Source organism: Salmo salar, chromosome ssa13, assembly GCF_905237065.1.
Source record: "Salmo salar chromosome ssa13, Ssal_v3.1, whole genome shotgun sequence".
Taxonomy (NCBI): Eukaryota; Metazoa; Chordata; class Actinopteri; order Salmoniformes; family Salmonidae; genus Salmo; species Salmo salar.
The window spans coordinates 66,454,800-66,480,769 of NC_059454.1; the positions used below are offsets into that span (position 1 = coordinate 66,454,800).

General features: G+C 42.0%; 1 protein-coding gene across 9 annotated transcripts in view; it reads right to left on the reverse strand.

Moving 5' to 3' along the window:
• The window catches only part of LOC106567592 (protein FAM168A), a 106,775-nt gene that overhangs the window by 32,613 nt on the left and 48,192 nt on the right, over window positions 1–25,970 (reverse strand). For all 9 annotated transcript variants that reach the window (XM_045693481.1, XM_014137101.2, XM_045693480.1 and 6 more), the window contains one exon: window positions 8,875–8,966. In XM_045693481.1, coding sequence (XP_045549437.1) covers window positions 8,875–8,966 — 92 coding nt within the window. The remainder of the gene's footprint in view (window positions 1–8,874; window positions 8,967–25,970) is intronic.

Sequence of the window (25,970 nt, forward strand, 5' to 3'; positions counted from 1 at the left end):
TTATTATTTTATTGTCACAATTTATTAAAAACTTATGGGTCTATAATCAACAGGGGACTCTCCAGATGTTCCTGGTTTTAATATAACTTTTTGATACATGCAACTAGGGAGTACTGAATTAAGTGACGTGTGTTGTCATGTGTAAATAAGGTGGCTACTTTGTCCCAAAATGTTGAATAGATTTCTATGAGAAAGCCATCCATTCCTGGTGCTTTTGTACAGGCAAATGTTTTAACAATATCTAATATTTCTTCCTGGGTGACCTCTGTTTTTAATGATTATTTTTTGTCCGCTGATAGTTACTTCAGAATTGTTGAGTCTAAGAAGGCTATAGGATCCATCCAACTGTTGTTTAATTCTGATTTATATAAATGTTCATAGAAACTTTAAAAATTGTCATTAATCTCAATGTTGTTTCTAATTACCTCTTTTGTATCTCTACAACCCACGCCTCGTCACACTCACTTTCTCCCGCCCGCCCGCCCACACACATCCACTCTCCCTCACTCTCCCATTCATATGCACAGACACATACCCACACATACACCCTCTCGCCTACACACACACTTCCATAGAACAATTGACTTACATGCTATATTTACTATTTCATATTGTCCTTTCAGTGTCAATGTATCTGATTGGCATCAGCTAAGTCTATTGTTACTTCCTAGAGAAGAACAGTTACTTGGGGACAATAGAGTCTAAGTTGTATTGGGGGAGGGGGAAGGAATGTTGTCTCAACTTACAATAAGCTGGTCTTGGGCATCACTGTATGTAGCCTAGTGTGCTTATCTGTTTTTTTTCTGCTTCTGCCTCTCCTCAGGGCACTGGGCTCTCTTTCAACTGGAAAGGTTTCCTGCAACCTGTTCAGGGCTTCATCGATGCTTGCGAACTCCATTCTCTGTGTTCCCTTCCATACCCACGGTACTGCCGGGAATCAGAGTTGAGACTTGATTCCCTTTTCCTCCAGTGACTGTCCAATAGAAATTAATTGCTGGAGTATTTTCTCAGTCTAGCAGAAAGGTCCTGGACGAATCGAATGGACTGGCCCTGGACCTTGATGTCCTTTCCCTCCTGTGTCCTAAGAATGTTTAATTATTTAGGGTTCTTCTGCTTCACGCCGATCCGATGACATCCAGACCATCCGGTGACATAATCCATGCCAAGCTCTTCTGATATAAGCTTGATCACCTTGCTGGAAAGGTCCTCTTTATCCTCATCCTCCGGTAAGGTCAATGCTCTCATATTATTTTGTCTCTATCCGTTTTCTAGCTGATCCAGTTGATCTTCTAAAGTTTGCACCTTTGTTTCCAGAAGGCCAATTTAATTGTCTTGTTCGTCCACGCACCCACCCTCTATGTGCATATCTGACTCGATAGACTCTACTTTCCTTTCGAGCAAATATACTTTTTTAACAACAGATTTAGAGAGGACTTTATATATGTTTTTCTAGATAGAATTCAGCTGGCAGTTGCTCTCATTTGCGTCTCCAAGTTGTTCTTTGGCTTTTCCTCTAAGGGAAGCCATGGCATGCTGGGTTCGAGTGTGTCACTTTACTCACAGATTGGTTCGCTGTTGTGAATACAGTGCCTTCCAAAAGTATTCATCCCCTTTGGTGTTTTTCCTATTTTGTTGCATTACAACCTGTAATTTAAATAGATTTTTATTTGGATTTCATGTAATGGACATACACCAAATATTCCAAATTGGTGTAGTGAAATGAAAAAAAAAGTCAAAAAATTATAGAAAATAAAAAACTGAAAAGTGGTGCGTGCACATGTATTCACCCCCTTTGCCATGAAGCCCCTAAATAAGATCTGGTGCAACCAATTACCTTCAGAAGTCACATAATTAGTTAAATAAAGTCCACCTGTGTGCAATCTAAGTGTCAGATGATCTCAGTATATATACACCTGTTCTGAAAGGTCCCAGAGTCTGCAACACCACTAAGCAAGGGGCACCACCAAGCAAGCAGCACCATGAAAACCAAGGAGCTCTCCAAACAGGTCAGGGACAAAGTTGTGGAGAAGTACAGATCAGGGTTGAGCTATAAAAAAAATATCAGAAACTTTGAACATCCCACGGAGCACCATTAAATCCATTATTAAAAAATTGAAAGAATATGGCACCACAATTAACCTGCCAAGAGATGGCCGTCCACCAAAACTTACGGACCAGGCAAGGAGGGAATTAATCAGAGGCGCAACAAAGATACCAAAGATAACCCTGAAGGAGCTGCAAAGCTCCACAGCGGAGATTGGAGTATCTGACCATAGGACCACTTTAAGCCGTACACTCCATAGAGCTGGGCTTTACGGAAGAGTGGCCAGAAAAAAACCATTGCTTAAGGAAAAAAATAAGCAAACACGTTTGGTGTTTGCCAAAAGGCATGTGGAAGACTCCCCAAACATATGGAAGAAGGTACTCTGGTCAGATGAGACTAAAATGAAGATTTTTGTCAATCAAGGGAAACGCTATGTCTGGCGCAAACCCAACACCTCTCATCAGGCCGAGAACAACATCCTACATGCGAAGCATGGTGGTGGTAGTATCATGCTGTGGGGATGTTTTTCATTGGCAGGGACTGGGAAACTGGTCAGAATTGAAGGAATGATGGATTGTGCTAAATACAGGGAAATACTTGAGGGAAACCTGTTTCAGTCTTCCAGAGATTTGAGACTGGGACGGAGGTTCACCTTCTAGCAGGACAATGACCCTAAGCATACTGCTAAAGCAACACTTGAGTGGTTTAAGGGGAACCATTTAAATGTCTTGGAATGTCCTAGTCAAAGCCTAGACCTCAATCCAATTGAGAATCTGTGGTATGACTTAAAGATTGCTGTACACCAGCGGAACCCATCCAGCTGGAGCAAATTTGCCTGGAAGAATGGGCAAAAATCCCAGTGGCTAGATGTGCCAAGCTTATAGAAACATACCCCAAGAGACTTGCAGCTGTAATTGCTGCAAAAGGGGGGGTGAATTGTTATGCACGCTCAAGTTTTCAGTTTGTCTTATTTCTTGTTTGTTTCACAATAAAAAAATATTTTGCATCTTCAAAGTGGCATGTTGTGTAAATCAAATGATATAAACCCATTTTAATTCCAGGTTGTAAGGCAACAAAATAGGAAAAATGCCAAGGGGTTGAATACTTTCGCAAGCCACTAACTGACCGCTCACTCTCCCCTGGTTACTTGGATATATATTAATCTGTTTCTTCATATAACCACAGTCTTGTCGGTACAAAACGGAGCTACACTCTCCCAATTCTTCCTATCGAATTGAGGCTGTTCTGAGGGCAAAAGGGGGTGCAACTTAATATTAGGAAAGTGTTCTTTAATGTTTTGTACACTGTGAATAGTGCACTATATACTACGCTAGTAATATAGGCATAGAAGTGTCTTTGGTTGCATCCCAAATGGCACGGCACCCTATGCCCTATATAGTCCATTTCTTTTTACCAGGGCCAATAGGGCTCTGGTCAAAGCTAGTGCACTATATATGGCATAGAGTGTCATTTGGGATGCAAACAAAGACACTGCAAAGCCTAGATTATAGTATAGTCAAAAAGCAATCAGATGCAAACTAAACTAAAAAGCACACAGCATTTCCCTGTAAATGGAAAATATGGGGTATGGAGAAGAGAAGAGGAACAAAAAGACAAATATTTACTTGATGGTAGGCGGCCTATAAGGAAAATAAAGGGGTATGGAATATGGAGAGAATTTGGAAGAAAAGGGACAATATTTATTTAAGGTTAGGCAGACCTATATATTATGAATTTATGCCTTCTCTATGCTATAATGACAGGTGCTATTGATATGACTACTGATCGCATAGCAATCACACTAAAACACAGTAGCCTATTATTGGAAATAACAAAGAATGCAGGAGCAGCCTGTGTGTGTGTGGTGTGTGTGTGTGTGTGTGTGTGTGTGTGTCTCAATCCTGAGGCTACACACCACCTACGCAACCTGATCTGACGGCCCACACGCACGCACACACTCAGAGCCTCAGTATTTACACACACACACACACACACACACACACACACACACACACACACACACACACACACACACACACACACACACACACACACACACACACACACACACACACACACACACACACACACACACACACACACACACACACACACACTAATTAGCCCTCGTACTTATGGAACAGTGTGACTGTGGACTAATTGTGAGCAAAAGAGAATCAGCCAGAGTCAATTAGAGCGAGAGAGCGGTAGAGAGAGAGCAGTAGAGAGAGAGCGGTAGAGAGAGAGGTAGAGCAAGAGAGCGGTAGAGCAAGAGAGCGGTAGAGAGAGAGCGGTAGAGAGAGGGCGGTAGAGAGAGAGCGGTAGAGAGAGAGCGGTAGAGAGAGAGCGGTAGAGAGAGACACTGAAAGGGAGGGAGGAACTGAGGGAGGAATGGAATAGAGGGAGGGATCCCTACTGTCAGCAGTATCTGAGAACGACAACTGCACTCCCTTGGTCTGCTGTCCCCAGGGGTATGTGTGTACATGTGTGTCTGTGTACGTGTGTGAGCTCCTGCATATGTACCTCCTGCCTCCCTCCACACAGCTTCCATAACACAAGGCTACTGCAACCACTGCAATCGTCTGTCCTTTCTCTTAACTCTCTGATCAGCTGTAACTTAAGGACGAGCAGCAATGCATTGTGGGTAGAGAAAAAAAACATTGAGAGCTGAGGGCACCTTTAAAATAATCTCTCTCTTATGAAAGCCAGTGATGTGGTAACAGCCTGGCCTATGAATCACAAGCTAAGTAACCGGCCCTGCCCTCCTGAGCCAGTGGAGGAAAACACCACCAGAGAAATCACATTTCTTTTTCCACACTCATTTTCCTGTCTTCCTTTTTTCACCTTTCTTTGGACATACCGTGTGAATTATTATTTTGTTGCACAGATAGCTCAATCGATGCATAGACTCATCCGGTGGTGGATGCACTACTTCTACATGCATATGGATCATACATCCTAATACAGCATGTGACAGAGGCGGTGACACTGACATTTGGCTTTCGGTGACAAAACAGCCCATTATGCCAACCAGCCAGGAATCACCAATGGACTCATGTACATGATGACGACCATTAGAGAAGCGTACTAATCATTACCATTCTACCACTCTTACTACAAGGGTTTGTTTTGTAAACAGATCACAATATACCACTACTACACCATTTCCATACATTGGTTTTCCCCATCAAAATCTATTGAAGGCACCCAATCGTTTTATGACCCACATTAGACTGCTTAATGGGGAAAGGGGAGGAGGGACTAAGAAAATGCAAAGTTTGTATCAGTGGGGACACCTTCAATGCTGCACTGTCCTTGTAAAACGAAAAAACAATTCATCTCCATTGTAAACCCAGTCATGGGGATGACAGGAGAGAAAATGGAAAGCAACTGAAATGAATTAAAGCGCAAAAGAGAGTAATTAATTTCAGTTTTTTCAGAAAGAGAGCAGGGAAAGGATATGGAGTGGAGTCCGAAATTATTGACACCCTTGATAAAGATGAGCAAAAATTACTGTATAAAATAATTAAATTACTGAGCTATACTTTATGCAACAACAAAAAAATATCATACAATACTAATACTCAGAGAAAGAGATTTTGTTTAGCAAATAATACATTTGTCAAAAAGGTAGAGGTCAAAATGATTGACACCCCTGTTTTCAATACCTCACCTTGCGAGGATACCGACCTCACCTTGCGAGGATACCGACCTCACCTTGCGAGGATACCGACCTCACCTTGCGAGGATACCGACCTCACCTTGCGAGGATACCGACCTCACCTTGCGAGGATACCGACCTCACCTTGCGAGGATACCGACCTCACCTTGCGAGGATACCGACCTCACCTTGCGAGGATACCGACCTCACCCTGCGAGGATACCGACCTCACCCTGCGAGGATACCAACCTCACCCTGCGAGGATACCGACCTCACCCTGCGAGGATACCGACCTCACCCTGCGAGGATACCGACCTCACCCTGCGAGGATACCGACCTCACCTTGCGAGGATACCGACCTCACCCTGCGAGGATACCGACCTCACCTTGCGAGGATACCGACCTCACCTTGCGAGGATACAGACCTCACCTTGCGAGGATACAGACCTCACCTTGCGAGGATACCGGCACTGAGCCTTTATCTAAAATGTTTTATGAGTTGAAGAACACATTGGGAGGGATCTTAAGTTTCAAGTTTTTATTGTCACATGCACAAGTACAGTGAAATGTCTTTCTTGCAAGCTCTTTCCCAGCAATGCCGTAATCAATATCAGTAGTACTATAATAAGTAGAACAAAAACACACGAGAAAATAATCAAGCTATATACAGAGTCAGTTCCAGGGTCGGTGCCAATACAATATTTACAATGTGCAGGGGTGGTAGAGTGGTAGAGGTAGATACAGTGCCTTCAGAAAGTATTTACACATGACTTTTTCAAAATGTTGTTGTGTTACAAAGTGGGATTAAAATGGATTTAATTGTCTTTTTTGTGTGTCATCAATCTACACAAAATACACTAATGTCCCAAAAAATTCTAACATTTGTAAAAACATTCATGAAGAATAAAACACTAATATGTCTTAGTATTCAACCCCCTGAGTCAATACAAGTTAGAATCACCTTTGGCAGCGATTACAACTGTGAGTCTTTCTGAATAAGTCTCTAATAGCGTTCCACAACTGGCTTGTGCAACATTTGCTCATTATTCTTTTCAAAATTCTTCAAGCTCTGTCAAATTTGTTGTTGATCATTGCTAGACAACCATTTTCAGATCTTGCCATAGATTTTCTAGCAGATTTAAGTCAAAACTGTAACTCTGACACTTAGGAACGCCAGTGTAGATTTGGCCTTGTGTTTTAGGTTATTGTCCTGGTGAAAGGTGAATTCATCTCCCAGTGTCTGGTGGAAAGCAGACTGAACAAGCTTTTCCCCTAGGACTTTGCCTGTGCTTAGCTCCATTCTGTTTATTATCTATCCTGAAAAACTCCCCAGTCCTTAACGATTACAAGAATACAATATGGAGAGTGCTACCCAGTAATGTGTTGAAGCTGGATTTGCCCCAAAACATAACATTTTGTATTCAGGACAAAAAAGTGAATTGCTTTGGCACATTGCAGATTACTTTAGTGCCTTGTTGCAAACAGGACGCATGTTTTGGAATATTTTTATTCTGTACAGGCTTCCTTCTTTTCACTCTGTCAATTAAGTTACTATTGTTGAGTAACTATAATGTTGCTGATCCATCCTCAGTTCTCCTATTACAACCATTAAACTCTGCAACTATTTTAAAGTGACCTCATGGTAAAATCCCCGAGCGGTTTCCTTCCTCTCCGGCAACTGAGTTAGGAAGGATGCCTGTATCTTTGTAGTGACTGGGTGTATTGATACACAATCCAAAGTGTAATAAATAACTTCACCATGCTCAAAGGGATATTCAACGTCTGCTTTTTTCCCCCATCTACCAATAGGTGCACTTCTTTGCGAGGAATTGGAAAAACTCCCTGGTCTTTGTGGTTGAATCTGTTTGAAATTCACTGCTCGACTGAGGGACCTTACAGATAATTGTATGTGTGGGGTACAGAAATGGGATAGTCATTCAAAAATCGTGTTAAACATTATTATTGCACACAGAGTGAGTCCATGCAACTTATTATGTGACTTGATAAGCACATTTCTACTCCTGAACTTATTTAGGCATGCAATAACAAAGGGGTTGACTCGAGACAGTTCAGCTTTCATTTGTAATACATCTGTAAACATTTTTAAAAACATAATTCCACTTTGACATTATGGGGTATTGTGTGTAGGCCAGTGATAACAAAAAAAAATCTACATTTATTCCATTTTAAATTCAGGCTGTACAACCCAACAAAATGTACCACCACAATACTTGAAAATCAAAGACCAGTGGTGTGTTGGGCGTCAAAATGACAATGCATAAGCAGAAAATAACCGTATACCTACTGTAAAATATGGTGGTGGATCTTTGATTTTCAAGTATTGTGGTGGCAACACCATGTTATGGGTATGCTTGTCACCGGAAGGGACTGGGGAGTTTGTCAGGATCAAAATAAATATGTAAACCCCAGATAAAATGTTGGGGGGGAAAACCCGTCATAGTCTTCTGAAAACCTAACCATGGGAAACAGTTTTATTTTTCAGTGGGACAATTACACACGTTTTCCAAGAGGTATTGAGTGCTCCTTAACGGTCCAGTCTCAGCCCTGACTTAAACCCTGCTTGAAAATCAGAGACAAGGTTTGAATATTGTTGTCCATCAATGATCCCCAAACAAATTTACTGAGGATATATGTTGCCATAAGCAATTTGTCTTTCACTTTGAAAATGTGGAGTAGGTTGTGTAGATCTCACGGGAAAAAATCGAATGTATTCCCTATTTAGATCTCATTTTAAGGCAGTTAAATGTGAAGACTATGCAAAGGGTATGTAGACTTTCACTAGCGACTGTGTCGAGACAATGAGTTAAATCCCTGACGAAGCATTATTGTTTTTATAAATGCAACGGAAAGCCAATGTGTTCCATTGAGCCCATTTCAGCCATTACTGGAGTGTGTTTGAGAGGTCATTACAAACGTTTCCGCTGTCGTTACATTAACGGTAAAAAAATTTTCAATAATCGAATGGCACAAGCAAGAGTGAGAAAGTGTAAAATGAAAGCAATCAATCCAGCGAGATTTAAGTGACAAGTGGATTTTGCACCCCTCAAACACAAGAAATAGGTGGGCGGGCATGCACATTCCTACACACATGCATACACACACAGTATTGGTATGGCATTGATGCTGATGTTGTTGTTTTGGCACTCACCTGCATATGCTATGTTCTTAGGGTTGCCATACGGTGTCCCGGGTTGGACAGGACTGTACACAGGATTCATGTTGGAAGACAGTCTACCCTTACTGCAAGGAGAACAGACAGAGAGATAAAAACATATGGTGAGAAGAAAGTGTTCCATAGCCAGGAAGTGTTCCATAGCCAGCTTAAAGACATCTGACGTCTCAAAAACTAAAAGGTACTCCACAAAAACGACCTTAAATTCACAATATTGTAGCAGGTCTGATCTTGAAAGTTGTTTTTTCGATGTTCGTGAGAAGGCAGCAATTTATTTCCGCAGGTTAAAAGTAAATCAGGTAGAAAATGCGAAAGCATACAATACAATTGTTGCTAAATACAAATGTGTAAAATACAAATATTTCTGCATTCTGAGTATTACGATATTTTTGGCTGTTTTGAACATCTTCAACGGTCACATAAGAACACACAAGTACAAACGTGACTGACACACTAGGACATTCTTCAACCGGAGCTCATTTGTTTGCAACACTTTTCTCCAACTCTTTCTCAACCTGTTTCCACCACCCATCTCTTTCACACGCATGCAAGAACTGAACCATACGCACACACATACTCTCTGTCTCTCTTGACAGCCATTCATATTTAGCTCGTTCAAGATTTCCAAGAAGGTTCGGGAGGCTACTCTCGTTCTCTCTCACACACACACACACACACACACACACACACACACACACACACACACACACACACACACACACACACACACACACACACACACACACACACACACACACACACACACACACGTTTGCAGACGACACAACAGTAGCAGGCTTGATTACCAACAATGACCAGACAGCCTACAGGGAGGAAGTGTCTAGTGTCAGGAAAACAACCTCTCACTCAACAAAGGAGATGATCGTGGACTTCAGGAAACAGCAGAGGGAGCACCCCCCTATCCACATCGACGGGACAGTAGTGGAGAAGGTGGAAAGTTAAGTTCCTCGGCACACACATCACGGACAAACTGAAATGGTCCACCCATACAGATAGCGTGGTGAAGAAGGCCAACAGCGCCTCTTCAACCTCAGGAGGCTGAAGAAATTTGGCTTGTCACCTAAATCCCTCACAAACTTTTACAGATGCACAATCGAGAGCATCCTGTCGAGCTGTATCACCGCCTGGTACGGCAACTGCACCGCCCTCAACCGCAAGGCTGTCCAGAGGGTGGTGCGGTCTGCACAACGCATCACCAGGGGCAAACTACCTGCCCTACAGGACACCTACAACACCAGATGTCACAGGAAGGCCAAAAAGATCATCAAGGACAACAACTCCCCGAGCCACTGCCTGTTCACCCCGCTATCATCCAGAAGGCGAGGTCAGTACAGGTGCATCAAAGCTGGGACCGAGAGACTGAAAAACAGCTTCCATCTCAAGGCCAACAGACTGCTAAAACAGCCATCACTAACAGAGAGGCTGCTGCCAACATACAGACCCAAATCACTGGCCACTTTAATAAATGGGTTTAATAAAAGGTATAATGCCACTTTAATAATGTTTACATATCCTACATTACTCATCTCATATGTATATACTGTATTTCATATCATCTATTCCATCTTGCCTATGCTACACGGCCATCGCTCATCCATATATTTGTATGTACATATTCTTATTTCATCCCTTTACAATTGCGTGTATAAGGTAGTTGTTGTGAATTTGTTAGATCTACTGCACTGTCGGAACTAAGCACCAACATTTCGCTACACTCGCATTTACATCTGCTAACCATGTGTATGTGACAAATAACATTTGATTTGACACACACACACACACACACACACACACACACACACACACACACACACACACACACACACACACACACACACACACACACACACACACACACACACACACACCTCTTCGTCCTAGGAGGCAGTTAGCCTAGCGGTTAAGACCATTGGGCCAGTAACCGAAAGGAAGGTCTCTGGTTTGAATCCCTGAGCTGTCTAAGTGAAAAATCTGTTGATGTACCCTTGAGCAAGGCACTCAACCCTAACTGCTCCTATAAGTCGCTCTGGATAAGAGTGTCTGGTTATTGACAAAAATGTATAATGTCCTGTGTGTAACCCAAGCAGCCAGGAGCCTATCACCAGTCTAGAGGGCATCCCAGGAACAATTACAGGGCTCCCTCACATTAGAGAGCCCTCTCCCAGTGTGTGTGTGAAATTGAATCAAAGTTGTAAACAGTATAGTGAAATGCTTACTTATAGGCTTTTCTTCAACAATGCAATAATACTAAGTCAGATAAAAAAATACACACGAGAATGTGTGCACACCTGACGAGTGAGAGAAAATGCCTTCCTCAAGGGATCCATGTGACCTTTCACATGGACCCTGTCAAACTTCCACTCACAAAATGGTCGTATTCATTAGGGAACACCGTAGCAAAACGTTTAGAAATGTAAAATGAAAACAAGTGTTTCTTATTGGAATAGTTCAGGTAGTCCCTTCCTGTTTTGGCTCATTTGCTTCCTTTTCGTTCTTATTGAATATGAACCAAAACTGGTATCATACGTAGATTGTGTTCATTAGGGCATGAAAGGTTTTAAAATGTTTTGCAACGGACAGCAAAAATGAGGTAGGCCCATCCTGTTTCCATTTTGCCTAATGAATAATAACACAACCCTGGTTTCCTCATCAACTGTGTGACCATGATGTGAAAAGTCAAAACACAGCTCAGAGACCTATGCATACCCCACAAGACATGCCACCAGAGTAGAAGTCGACCGATTAATCGGAATGGCCGATTAATTAGGGCCGATTTCAGGTTTTCATAACAATCGTAATCAGCATTTTTGGACGCCGATTATGGCCGATTACATTGCACCGAGGAGACTGCGTGGCAGGCTGACCACCTGTTACACGAGTGCAGCAAGGAGCCAAGGTAAGTTGCTAGCTAGCATTAAACTTAACTTATAAAAAAAACAATCAATCTTCACATAATCACTAGTTAACTACACATGGTTAATGATATTACTAGGTAAACTAGCTTGTCCTGCGTTGCAAATAAGCAATGCGGTGCCTGTTAATTTATCATCGAAACACAGGCTACTTCGCAAAACAGGTGATAATTTAACAAGCGCATTCGCAAAAAAAGCACTGTTGTTGCACCAATGTACCTAACCATAAACATCAATGCCTTTCTTAAAAATCAATTCACAACTATATATTTTTAAACCTGCATATTTAGTTAAAAGAAATTAATGTTAGCAGGCAATATTAACTAGGGAAATTGTGTCACTTCTCTTGTGTTCTGTGCAAGCAGAGTCTGGGTGTATGCAGCAGTTTGGGCCGCCTGGCTCGTTACGAACTGTGTGAAGACCATTTCTTCCTAACAAAAACCGTAATTAATTTGCCAGAATTTTACATTGAAGGTTGTGCAATGTAACAGCAATATTTAGACTTATGGATGCCACCTGTTCGATAAAATACAGAACGATTTGGTATTTCACTGAAAGAATAAACGTTTTGTTTTAGAAATTATATTTTCCGGATTTGACCATATTAATGACCTAAGGCTCGTATTTCTGTGTGTTTATTATATTATAATTAAGTCTAGGATTTGATATTTGATAGAGCAGTCTGACTGAGCGGTGGTAGGCAGCAGCAGGCTCGTAAGCATTCATTCAAAACAGCACTTTCCTGCATTTGCCAGCAGCTCTTCGCAATGCTTGAAGCACAGCACTGTTTATGACTTCAAGCCTATCAACTCCCGAGATTAGGCTGGCAATACTATAGTGCCTATAAGAACATCCAATAGTCAAAGGTGTATGAAATACAAATCGTATAGAGAGAAATAGTCCCATAATTCCTATAATAACTACAACCTAAAACTTCTTAACTGGGAATATTAAAGACTCACGTTAAAAGGAACCACCAGCTTTCATATGTTCTCATGTTCTGAGCAAGGAACTTAAACATTAGCTTTTTTACATGGCACATATTGCACTTTTCCTTTCTTCTCCAACACGGTTTTTGCATTATTTAAACCAAATTGAACATGTTTCATTATGTATGAGACTAAATCGATTTTTATTTATGTATTATATTAAGATAAAATAAAAGTGTTCATTCAGTATTGTTGTAATTGTCATTATTACAAATATATATATAAATAAATAGGCTGAATAATCGGTATCGGCTTTTTTTGGTCCTCCAATAATCGGTATCGGAAAATCATAAATCGGTCGACCTTTACACCAGAGGTCTCTTCCCAGTCACCAAGTACAGAACAGACTATGGGAGGTGCACAGTCCTACATAGAGCCATGACTACATGGAACTCTATTCAACATCAAGTAACTCATGCAAGCAGTAAAATTTGATTTAAAAAAACAGATACAAATACTCCTTATGGAACAGCGGGGACTGTGAAGAGACAGACACATGCATTCACACACACAACATACGCACTATACACATGGATTTTGTGTTGTAGATGTGCGGTATTATACAACAGCTGGGTCTAATCCTGAATGCTGATTGGTTAAAAGCGCATTCCAGCCGGTGTCTATTCCACAAGTTACACCGGCTAAATCTATGATGTTAAAATGCCTATTTCCTCTGCTCCATCTGACTGCGCAATCCACTGTCTCATCGGCCCAGGCAGGGAAGTTATAAACTTGATCTCCACTATAAAAAGCATACAGATATTTCTCACATTTTTAACTGTGGAGATTTGTATAAACCTTAATATCGGTCTATCCGACATTTGCAACATTGTTTCAATATTCAAATTCGATCTCCAACTGTCCCATAGTAATGAACGTGTAGGGGTCGGGAGTAGGGACGAGAGAGAGAGAGGCAGGCAGCGTTTCTCAGACAGTTGAAATCATGAATCAGCTGGCATCATTTCTATGGATATATACAAAGACATGTTAATTGAAAAAAGGTCAAACAAAACGAAGTGCAGCAAGTTTGCAGTCTTTCCAGCTGCAGTTTGAAGTGATTGTGTTAGCTGTGTTGTTGACTAGCTCCTCTGAACAAGTGTCCTGACGAGAGAGCACATTTTCTATGACGGGCCATATCGTGCCTCATTAGCTCATTGTTATTGCAAGTCGGTTAGGACATCTACTTTGTACATGACAAGTCATTTTTCCAACAATTGTTTACAGACAGAGTATTTCACTTATAATTCACTGTATCACAATTCCAGTGGGTCAGAAGTTTACATACACTAAGTTGACTGTGCCTTTAAACAGCTTGGAAAATTCCTGAAAATGACATCATGGCTTTAGAAGCTTCTGATTTTTTATTTATTTTAAAAAATACAAATATTTCACCTTCATTTAACCAGGTAAGCTAGTTGAGAACAAGTTCTCATTTACAACTGCGACCTGGCCAAGATAAAGCAAAGCAGTGCGACAGAAACAACACAGAGTTACACATGGAATAAACAAGCGTACAGTCAATAACACAATAGAAAAAAAGAAAGTCTATATACAGTGTGTGCAAATGGCATGAGGTGGTATGGCAATAAATAGGCCATAGTAGCAAAGTAATTACAATTTAGCAGATTAACACTGGAGTGATAGATGAGCAGATGATGATGGTGTGCAAGTAGTGATACTGGTGTGCAAAAGAGCAGCAAAGTAAATAAAAACAAAATTGGGATGAGGTAGGTAGATTGGGTGGGCTATTTACAGATGGACTATGTACAGCTGCAGCGATCGGTTAGCTGCTCAGATAGCTGATGTTTAAAGTTAGTGAGGGAAATGTAAGTCTCCAGCTTCAGCAATTTTTGCAATTCGTTCCAGTCACTGGCAGCAGAGAACTGGAAGGAAAGGCGGCCAAAGGAGGTGTAGGCTTTGGGGATGACCAGTGAGATATACCTGCTGGAGCGCGTGCTACGGGTGGGTGTTGTTATCGTGACCAGTGAGCTGAGATAAGGCGGAGCTTTACCTAGCATAGACTTATAGATGACCTCCAGCCAGCGGGTCTGGCGACGAATACATTTACATTTACGTCATTTAGCAGACGCTCTTATCCAGAGCGACTTACAAATTGGTGCATTCACATTAACAGTGGAACAACCACTTTACAATAGTACATCTATATCTTTATTTTTTTTGGGGGGGGGGTTAGAAGGATTACTATATCCTATCCCAGCGAGGGCCAGCCAACGAGAGCATACAGGTCGCAGTGGTGGGTGGTATAAGGCGCTTTGGTAACAAAACGGATGGCACTGTGATAGACTGCATCCATTTTGCTGAGTAGAGTATTGGAAGCTATTTTGTAGATGACTTTGCCGAAGTCGAGGATCGGTAGGATAGTCAGTTTTACTAGGGTATATTTGGCGGCGTGAGTGAAGGAGGCTTTGTTGCTAAATAGAAAGCCGATTCCAGATTTGATTTTGGATTGGAGATGTTTGATATGAGTCTGGAAGGAGAGTTTACAGTCTAGCCAGACACCTAGGTATTTGTAGTTGTCCATGTATTCTAGGTCAGAACCGTCCAGAGTAGTGATGCTAGTCGGGCGGGCGGGTGCGGTCAGCGAACGGTTGAAAAGCATGCATTTGGTTTAGCTAGCATTTAAGAGCAGTTGGAGGCCACAGAAGGAGTGTTGTATGGCATTGAAGCTTGTTTGGAGGTTAGTTAACACAGTGTTCAAAGAAGGGCCAGATGTATACAGAATGATGTCAACTGCGTAGAGGTGGATCAGGGAATCACCCGCAGCAAGAGTGACATCGTTGATATATACAGAGAAAGAGTCGGCCCGAGAATTGAACCCTGTCGTACCCCCATAGAGACTGCCAGAGGTCTGGACAACAGGCCCTCCGATTTGACACACTGAACTCTATCAGAGAAGTAGTTGGTGAACCAGGCGAGGCAATCATTTGAGAAACCAAGTCTATTGAGTCTGCCAATAAGAATGTGATGATTGACAGAGTCGAAAGCCTTGGCCAGGTTGATGAAGATGGCTGCACAGTACTGTCTTTTATCGATGGCGGTTATGATATCATTTAGTACCTTGAGCGTGACTGAGGTGCACCCGTGACCAGCTCAGAAACCGGATTGCACAGCGGAGAAGGTACGGTGGGATTCGAAATGGTCAGTGATCTGTTTATTAACTTGGCTTTCGAAGACCTTAGACAGGGTAGAATAGATATAGGTCTGTAGCAGTTTGGGTCTAGAGTGTCACCCCCTTTGAAGAGGGGGATGACCGCAGCAGCTTTCCAATCTTTAGGGATCTCGGACAAAACGAAAGAGGTTGAACAGACTGGTAATAGGGGTTGCAACAATGGCAGTGGATCATTTTAGAAAGAGAGGGTCCAGATTGTCTAGCCCAGCTGATTTGTACAGGTCCAGGTTTTGCAGCTCTTTCAGAACATCTGCGATCTGGATTTGGGTAAAGGAGAAGCTGGGGAGGCTCGGGCAAGTAGCTGCGAGGGGTGCGGAGCTCTTGGCCGGGGTTGGGGTAGCCAGGAGGAAAGCATGGCCAGCCGTAGAGAAATGCTTATTGAAATTTTCGATTATCATGGATTTATCGGTGGTAACCGTGTCGCCTAGCCTCAGTGCAGTGGGCAGCTGGGAGGAGGTGCTCTTGCTCTCCATGGACTTTACAGTGTCCCAAAACTTTTTGGAGTTAGAGCTACAGGTTGCAAATTTCTGTTTGAAAAAGCTAGCCTTTGCTTTCCTGACTGACTGTGTGTATTGGCTCCTGACTTCCCTGAACAGTTGCATATCGCGGGGACTATTCGATGCTATTGCAGTCCGCCACAGGATGTTTTTGTGCTGGTCAAGGGCAGTCAGGTCTGGGGTGAACCAAGGGCAATATCTATTCTTAGTTCTACATTTTTTGAAAGGGGCATGCTTATTTAAGATGGTGAGGAAATTACTTTTAAAGAACGACCAGGCATCCTCGACTGATGGGATGAGGTCAATATCCTTCCAGGATACCTGGGCCAGGTCGATTAGAAAGGCCTGCTTGCAAAAGTGTTTTAGAGAGAGTTTGACAGTGATGAGTCGTGGTCGTTTGACCGCGGACCCATAGCGGATGCAGGCAATGAGGCAGTGATCGCTGAGATCCTGATTGAAAGGAGGAGAAGTATATTTGGAGGGCAAGTTGGTCAGGATAATATCTATGAGGGTGCCCATGTTTACGAGGGTGCCCATGTTTACGGATTTAGGGTTGTACCTGGTGGTTACCTTGATAATTTGTGTGAGATTGAGGGCATCTATTTTAGATTGTAGGACTGCTGGGGTGTTAAGCATATCCCAGTTTAGGTCACCTAACAGAACGAACTCTGAAGATAGATGGGGGGAAATCAATTCACATATGGTGTCCAGGGCACAGCTGGGAGCTGAGGGGGGTCTATAACAGGCAGCAACAGTAAGAGACTTATTGCTGGAGAGATTAATTTTAAAAATTAGAAGCTTGAACTGTTTGGGCATAGACCTGGAAAGTATGACAGAACTTTGCAAGCTCTCTCTGCAGTAGATTGCACCTCCTCCCACTTTGGCAGTTCTATCTTGTCGGAAAATGTTGTAGTTGGGTATGGAAATCTCAGAAATTTTGGTGGCCTTCCTAAGCCAGGATTCAGACACGGCAAGGACATTAGGGTTGGAGGAGTGTGATAAAGCAGTGAGTAAAACAAAGTTAGGGAGGAGGCTTCTGATGTTAACATGCATGAAACCAAGGCTTTTTCGATTACAGAACTCAACAAATGAGAGTGCCTGGGGACACACAGGGCCTGGGTTAGCCTCCACATCACCCAAGGAGTAGGATGAGGGTACGGCTAAAGGCTAGCAAAACTGGTCGTCTAGTGCGTTGGGGACAGAGAATAAAAGGAGCAGATTTCTGGGCGTGGCAGAATAGATACAGGGCATAATGTGCAGACAGGGGTATGGTGGGGTGTGGGTACAGAGGCGGTAAGCCCAGGCACTGAGTGATAAGAGAGGTTGCATCTCTGGACATGCTGGTTATACTGGGTGAGGTCACCCAGTATGTGTGGGAGGTATCTAAGGCATGTACAGTGGGACTAGGGGCTCCGCAGTAAACTATAACAATGATATTATCCTAAATAACAGTATACAAGGCATATTGACATTTGAGAGAGACATAAAGCGAGGTATAAAGCAATCACAGGTGTTGATTGGGAGAGCTAGCTAAGTCAACAACGGGTAAAACAACAGCTAATCAGCTAAGTCAACAACAACAGGTAAAATGGCGATTAATGGGCAGAGGGTCGGTTACCTACACAGAGGGCCTGAGTTCGGGGCTCGGGCCGACAGATAAACAAAAGGTAAACAAAGTGGAGTACCGTGATAAATGAACAGTCCAGCAGGCATCAGCTATGTAGCCAAGTGAACATAGGGTCCAGTGTACAGCAATAGATGAAACAGGGAAGCCGATAGGTAGTCGTTAATGCGCTAGCAAGCGGGAGACACGGCATTTAAAGTTAGCAGTCCGGGGTAAGGAGAAGCGTCTGCTTCGTCATAGGCCGGTTGAAGGCACAGCTGATGGAATTACGTCTGCGGACCAGTCGTGGTGGTACGGCGGGGTGCCGTGTCGACGAAGGGACCGGGCCAGATGGCGAAAGAGGCATTGTAGTTGTGGTAACCATCGTTATGTTTGGAGGAAAAAGGGGGAAGCTTGCAAGCCGAAGAACACCGTCCCAACCATGAAAAACAGGGGTGGCAGCATCATGTTGTGGGGGTGCTTTGCTGCAGGAGGGGCTAGTGCGCTTCACAAAATAGATGGCGTCATGAGGCAGGAAAATTATGTGGATATATTGAAGCAACATCTCAAGACATCAGTCAGGAAGTTAAAGCTTGGTCGCAAATGGGTCTTCCAAATGGACAATGAATCCCTAGCATACTTCCAAAGTTGTGGCCAAATGGCTTAAGGACAACAAAGTCAAGGTATTGGAATGGCCATCACAAAGCCGTGACCTCAATCCGATAGAAAATGTGTGGGCAGAACTGAAAAAGCGTGTGCGATCAAGGAGGACTACAAACCTGACTCAGTTACACCAGCTCTGTCAGAAGGAATGGGCCAAAATTCAGCCAACTTATTGTGGGAAGCTTGTGGAAAGCTACCCGAAACGTTTGACCCAAGTTAAACAATTTAATGGCAATGCTACCAAATACTAATTGAGTGTATGTAAACTTCTGACCCACTGGGAATGTGATGAAAGAAACAAAAGCTGAAAATAAATCATTCTCTCTACTATTATTCTGACATTTTACATTCTTAAAATAAAGTGGTGATCCTAACTGACATAAGACAGGGAATTTTTACTAGGATTAAAATGTCAGGAATTGTGAAAAACTGAGTTTAAATGTATTTGGTTAAGGTGTACAGTGGGGCAAAAAAGTATTTCGTCAGCCACCAATTGTGCAAGTTCTCCCACTTAAAAAGATGAGAGGCCTGTAATTTATCATCATAGGTACACGTCAACTATGTCAGACAAAATGAGAAAAATAAAAATCCAGAAAATCACATTGTAGGATTTTTAATGAATTTATTTTCAAATTATGGTGGAAAATAAGTATTTGGTCACCTACAAACAAGCAAGAATTCTGGCTCTCACAGACCTGTAACTTCTTCTTTAAGAGGCTCCTCTGTCCTCCACTCGTTACCTGTATTAATGGCACCTGTTTGAACTTGTTATCAGTATAAAAAAGACACCTGTCCTCAACCTCAAACAGTCACACTCCAAACTCCACTATGGCCAAGACCAAAGAACTGTCAAAGGACACCAGAAACAAAATTGTAGACCTGCACCAGGCTGGGAAGACTGAATCTGCAACAGGTAAGCAGCTTGGTTTGAAGAAATCAACTGTGGGAGCAATTATTAGGAAATGGAAGACATACAAGACCACTGATAATCTCCCTCGATCTGGGGCTCCATGCAAGATCTCACCCTGTGGGGTCAAAATGATCACAAGAACGGTGAGCAAAAATCCCAGAACCACACGGGGGGACCTAGTGAATGACCTGCACAGAGCTGGGACCAAAGTAACAAAGCCTACCATCAGTAACACACTACGCCGCCAGGGACTCAAATCCTGCAGTGCCAGACGTGTCCGTCCCCCTGCTTAAGCCAGTACATGTCCAGGCCCGTCTGAAGTTTGCTAGAGAGCATTTGGATGATCCAGAAGAGGATTGGGAGAATGTCATATGGTCAGATGAAACCAAAATATAACTTTATGGTAAAAACTCGACTTGCCGTGTTTGGAGGACAAAGAATGCTGAGTTGCATCCAAAGAACACCATACCTACTGTTAAGTATGGGGGTGGAAACATCATGCTTTGGGGCTGTTTTTCTGCAAAGGGACCAGGACGACTGATCCGTGTAAAGGAAAGAATGAATGGGGCCATGTATCGTGAGATTTTGAGTGAAAACCTCCTTCCATCAGCAAAGCAAGGGCATTGAAGATGAAACATGGCTGGGTCTTTCAGAATGACAATGATCCCAAACACACCGCCCGGGCAACGAAGGAGTGGCTTCGTAAGAAGCATTTCAAGGTCCTGGAGTGGCCTAGCCAGTCTCCAGATCTCTACCCCATAGAAAATCTTTGGAGGGAGTTGAAAGTCCGTGTTGCCCAGCGACAGCCCCAAAACATCACTGCTCTAGAGGAGATATGCATGGAGGAATGGGCCAAATACCAGCAACAGTGTGTGAAAACCTTGTGAAGACTTACAGAAAACGTTTGACCTGTGTCATTGCCAACAAAGGGTATATAACAAAGTATTGAGATAAACTTTTGTTATTGACCAAATACTTATTTTCCACCATAATTTGCAAATAAATTCATTAAAGATCCTACAATGTGATTTTTCTGGATTTTTTTTCTCATTTTGTCTGTCATAGTTGAAGTGTACCTATGATGAAAATTACAGGCCTCTCATCTTTTTAAGTGGGAGAACTTGCACAATTGGTGGCTGACTAAATACTTTTTCGCCCCACTGTATGTAAACTTCCGACTTCAACTGTAAATATGAATAAACTCATAAAAAGGACGTTTTTAATGAAAACATGTCAATCATTGTTTTAATATGTTGGTATCCCGTTGTATAAAAGTGATAATGCCCTCGAAGCCGGTGTTTGGAGGATATATTGGCACGGTTTGCTGGCCCGCAACTTTGTCGCGTGCCAATATATCCTCAAAACACCATCTTCTCGGGCATTTTCACTTAAGTAGATTAGGGGCCTGAGGCCACACACTTAATATGTTGTGAAATCTGGTGTAAATGTATTGTAATGTTTTAAAAAATGTAGAACTGCCTTAATTTTGCTGGATCCCAGGAAGAGTAGCTGCTGCTATTGGGGATCCATAATGAATACAAATACAAACAAAATGAAAGATATATGAAGGGAATAAAACACCAAGGGGTTTCCCGCCATTTTGCTTTCACCTATCTGGTCCTTTCAGTTCAGTGGTCAAAATGATACATTGAAACAGAGATTTTTGTACAGAATTTAAAGAAAAAGAGAGGAAAAGAAGAAATTGAGGAATAGCCAATCGGAAGACAGATCAGTAGTGTGTATTACAGTTTCTTAATCGCATACAAGCATTTTTTGGAACAATGTCAGTTTTCAAAACAATATTCACAAGACACAGAACTCCACAGACCTTTTCCAAAACAGTAAATGTATTTTTTTATTGTAAATTCCTTTTCAAAACAGAAAGTACATTCATCAAAACTATAAAATACTGTCAAAAGATTGTCCAAATAATCAGTGACAAATCCCGATTTTGCAGGTACTCGCATTTGGCTCATAGACTTGGCCGAAACTGACTGATAGTGTGTTTAGAGGAGTAGACATTGCTAGTCTCGTTACTGCATTTTCTAACATCCCCCTCCAAAACTTAATCGAGCATCTGACGCAAATACGCAAGATTTTAGTTCTGAGTGTCTGAGATTACAACCATACATACACATCGAGTCAAGCCAACAAAAAACAGAAAGCAAGTCTTTGTATTAAAAATCCCATTTACGTCAAGAGATTTTCTTTGCAGTCACTAAATCACGATCAAAATTGGAAACACAATTATCAAAAAGTGCAATATTACGGGCAATTTCTCTCCTTTTTTGTATATTTCACAAAACATTTCATATACATCAAATATTTTTTCCAGATACATTATTTTTTTATTTTTTTTTTTTAAAGTCAGTCCCCCCATTGCCTAGATTGTTCCCTATATTCTACATGAATGGTGTGATTTAGAATTCTGTCCACTAGTATTTGGGTAGTTGCCATATGTCCAAAACAAGTGAAAAAAATATTTATTCTATAATTAAAAGTTTTAAAAAACACAGTTGCAATAAACTATGTCTAAACAAAATGTTGTGGCCACCTACAATTATAAAAAAAATATCAAATTTAATTAACCATTTCAGGCATTAGCCTTGAATTTGTCCTTTGGTGTGACATAATTAATCCTAATATAAAAAGGTTTAATGATTCTCAAATAGACATACAATTTTTATTTTACTCATTATTAGCTACTTCTGTTTTTAAATCAGTAATCATATTCTGGAATTTGTTGTATAATGAAGATAAAGTAATTTGACAAAAAACGAGATAAAAAGCTATTTGTTTACTTGTGTATTATGATGATGTTACCTGCCACATGCTTAACATTTTTTTTTTGTATTTTGTTCAAGATAACACTTTATTTATTGGCGTCACCTCATAGGACATTATGTCACACCGATGGACAATACACAACAGGCAGGCAGAGTTTAAGGTTAAAACATAATTAATTACACTTTCAGAAGTTTGACCACTGTAAAATGCAACTTCTAAACATCAGCAATGGATCCTCATGAAAGGATTTAAAGCGTACTCATTCGAATTGAAGGGCCTCAAAAGAGTCCTGTATTGTTATTTTTCACCACTATCTCCCAGAGTCAGCAGTGGGTAATTTGCGTGCCTGGTGCCTTCCTTGGATGTGGTAGCTCCCTCCCGGAATCCAACTCTGATTCCGTTACCTGTGTTCACCATGGCATGCACATAAAGTTGATAGGGCTGATATTGGAAGTAGACTTCAGCGCATCACCTGTCGAGGTTATAGTCACCAAATGCGCCTGTGGTGCCCGCAAGTACCTGCTGCAGTCATCCAAATAACGTTGGAGCAATTAAAGGAACCATAACTAATTTAATGAGCCATGAGCAGTTTTACTGTACCGGTCGTGTGTGTTAAGAATCGCATGGCTTAATCTTTGAGACAAGACTGGCAGGATCACTCAGGTAGACCCCCACAACATTGAGGTGTACCTGTATGCGCAACAAGGCGCAATGGCACAGTCCTTTAGTGATGGAAAAGACCCAAGCACACCAAGTGGGAGGCCCGACCTACCAACAGCCGAAGCCGTGTGTGCAGAGGCACACACTAGATGACTGATAGGGGGCGCTGTGTTGAAGCCACCGTGCCTGCATCTTGGCACTCCACCTCTATAGAGTTGCATTTATTAATGTCTACATTAGTTTTTGCCACGTTTATTCTATTATTGAAGACACCTTAATGCATAGTTTTCAATTATATAATGTGAGCTAATATACTTCAAGTATAACTTTTTTGAGATTACTAATGTTACTGTCCCCACTACAACAACAAAATACTTAAATACATGTAATTTTGTCCTTTATACATTTAACTGAAATACTGTAGAATTCCATTCATTACTATGGAGGATTGCTCCAAATGGAGAGTGCTAATATGACTGACCGGTGGCTTCAAAGCCTCTCAATGGCCAAAACATAGCATCAGTAATCCAGGGTTTATATACATCATTAGTTCAGACCACGTGCTCCACTAATGTCTTCTCTACCTCCTCATTGCAAGAGAACCCTCCCCATGCAAAGGTGCCCAAATACTGGTTCATTGTTCAATCACATAATTCTGTCACACAATGTGGACATTGATTACATTTTGTCCCCAAAATCAAATCAGAACTATTTCGAAAAATATTGAATAGATTTGGGGACTACTGTTTCTTGAAAAATACTTGTGTCATAAGTACAAGAGTGGGTGAAGGGAATTGTATTCATGTTTACATGAATTCACTTAAATTCAAAGTTCCACAACCTTACCTGGGACAGTCAATCACTGCTGTGGGATTATTTCAGATACTCTTTAAAAGGGTAGAGTTTCAGATGTTTTGGGAAGATGGGCAGGGACTCTGCTGTCCTAGCTTGAGGGGGAAGCTGTTTCCACCATTGGGGTGCCAGGACAGAGAAGAGCTTTGACTGGGCTGAGAGGGAGCTGCCCTCCCATAGGGTTGGGAGGGCCAAGAGACCTGAGGTGGCAGAACGGAGTACTCGGGTTTGGAGTGAAGAGTTTGAGCATAGCCTGAAGGTAGGGAGGGGTAGTTCCTCTTGCTGATTCGTAGGCAAGTACCATGGTCTTATAGCGGATGTGAGCTTCGACTGGAAGCCAGTGGAGTGTGCGGAGGAACAAGGTGACATGGGAGAACACGGGAAGGCTGAACACCAGGCGGGCTGCGGCGTTCAGGATAAGTTACAGGGGTTTGATGGCACAAGCAAGGAGCCAAGCCAACAGCCAGTTGCAGTAGGCCAGACTGGAGATGACAAGTGTCTGGATTAAGACCTGCGCTGCTTCCTGTGTGAGGTAGGGTCGTACTCTACGAATTTTGTAGAGCATGAACCTGCAGGAGCGAGTTACTGCTCTGATGTTTGTTTAGCAAAGAATGACAGGCTGTTGCCTGACGTCACACCAAGGTTCTTTGCACTGTGGAGTTGTCAACTGTGATGGAGAGTATTCCCTGACGCCAATTAAATTAATAGTTTTTCAAACGGGTGTAAAGATATGCAATCCAGATACAAAGGCAAGAAGTTGGGCAAATGTATTAATGCATTTTGATCATTGTTGTTCTGCTGTTGATACTTTTGACCTCCAGTTCCAAAAAATGCTTATATGCAATTGAGAAAAATGTAATCGCCAAGAAACCGCTGCAGAGACAGAGAGATAGTGCTTAAAGAAAAGAAGAGCAAAAGGAATGGACAGATAACAGAGGAGTGAAGAGATGGATGGGTTGTGTGTGTGTGTGTGCGCGCGCGCTGGGGGACTGATAAAGAGAATGATAAACAAATCAATAAAGATAAACGATGTATAAAAAAAAGGAGAGTCAAATACAAAAAGATGACTGACAAACAGAATAAAAAAGACATTATCACATGATGGCCAGACAGTGGAGGTGAAAAGGTGGAGGAAGAGAGGTGATGAGATAAGGGGATGTTGAAATAGACAGATTAGATGAGATGGGATGGGATGACGGATGGATGCATGGACAAGGTGAGAAGAATAGGTTGAGGAACTGAAGGAGGGGTATATTAAAGAGTGAATATTTACAACTGGTTAGGGAAAGTCCAGGACAGCAGATAGACAGAGGTGATAAACAAGACATATACACTCAGGTCCAAAATTATTGGCACCCTTAATAAAGATGAACAAAGACTGTATAATACAGTTGAAGTCGGAAGTTTACTTACACCTTAGCCAAATACATTTAAACTCAGTTTTTCATAATTCCTGACATTTAATCCTAGTAATAATTCCCTGTTTTAGGTCAGTTAGGATCACCACTTTATTTTAAGAATGTGAAATGTCAGAATAATAGTAGAGAGGATGATTTATTTCAGCTTTTATTTCTTTCATCACATTCCCAGGGGGTCAGAAGTTTACATACACTCAAATAGTATTTGGTAGCATCGCCATTAAATTGTTTAACTTGGGTCAAATGTTCCAGGTAGCCTTCCACAATCTTCCCACCAATAAGTTGGGTGAATTTTGGCCTATTCCTCCTGACAGAGCTGGTGTAACTGAGTCAGGTTTGTAGGCCTCCTTGCTCGCACACGCTTTTTCAGATCTGCCCACAGAATTTCTATAGGATTGAGGTCAGGCCTTTGTGATGGCCACTCCAATACCTTGACTTTGTTGTCCTTAAGCCATTTGGCCACAACTTTGGAAGTATGCTTGGGGTCATTGTCCATTTGGAAGACCCATTTGCGACCAAGCTTTAACTTCCTGACTGATGTCTTGAGATGTTGTTTCAATATATCCACAT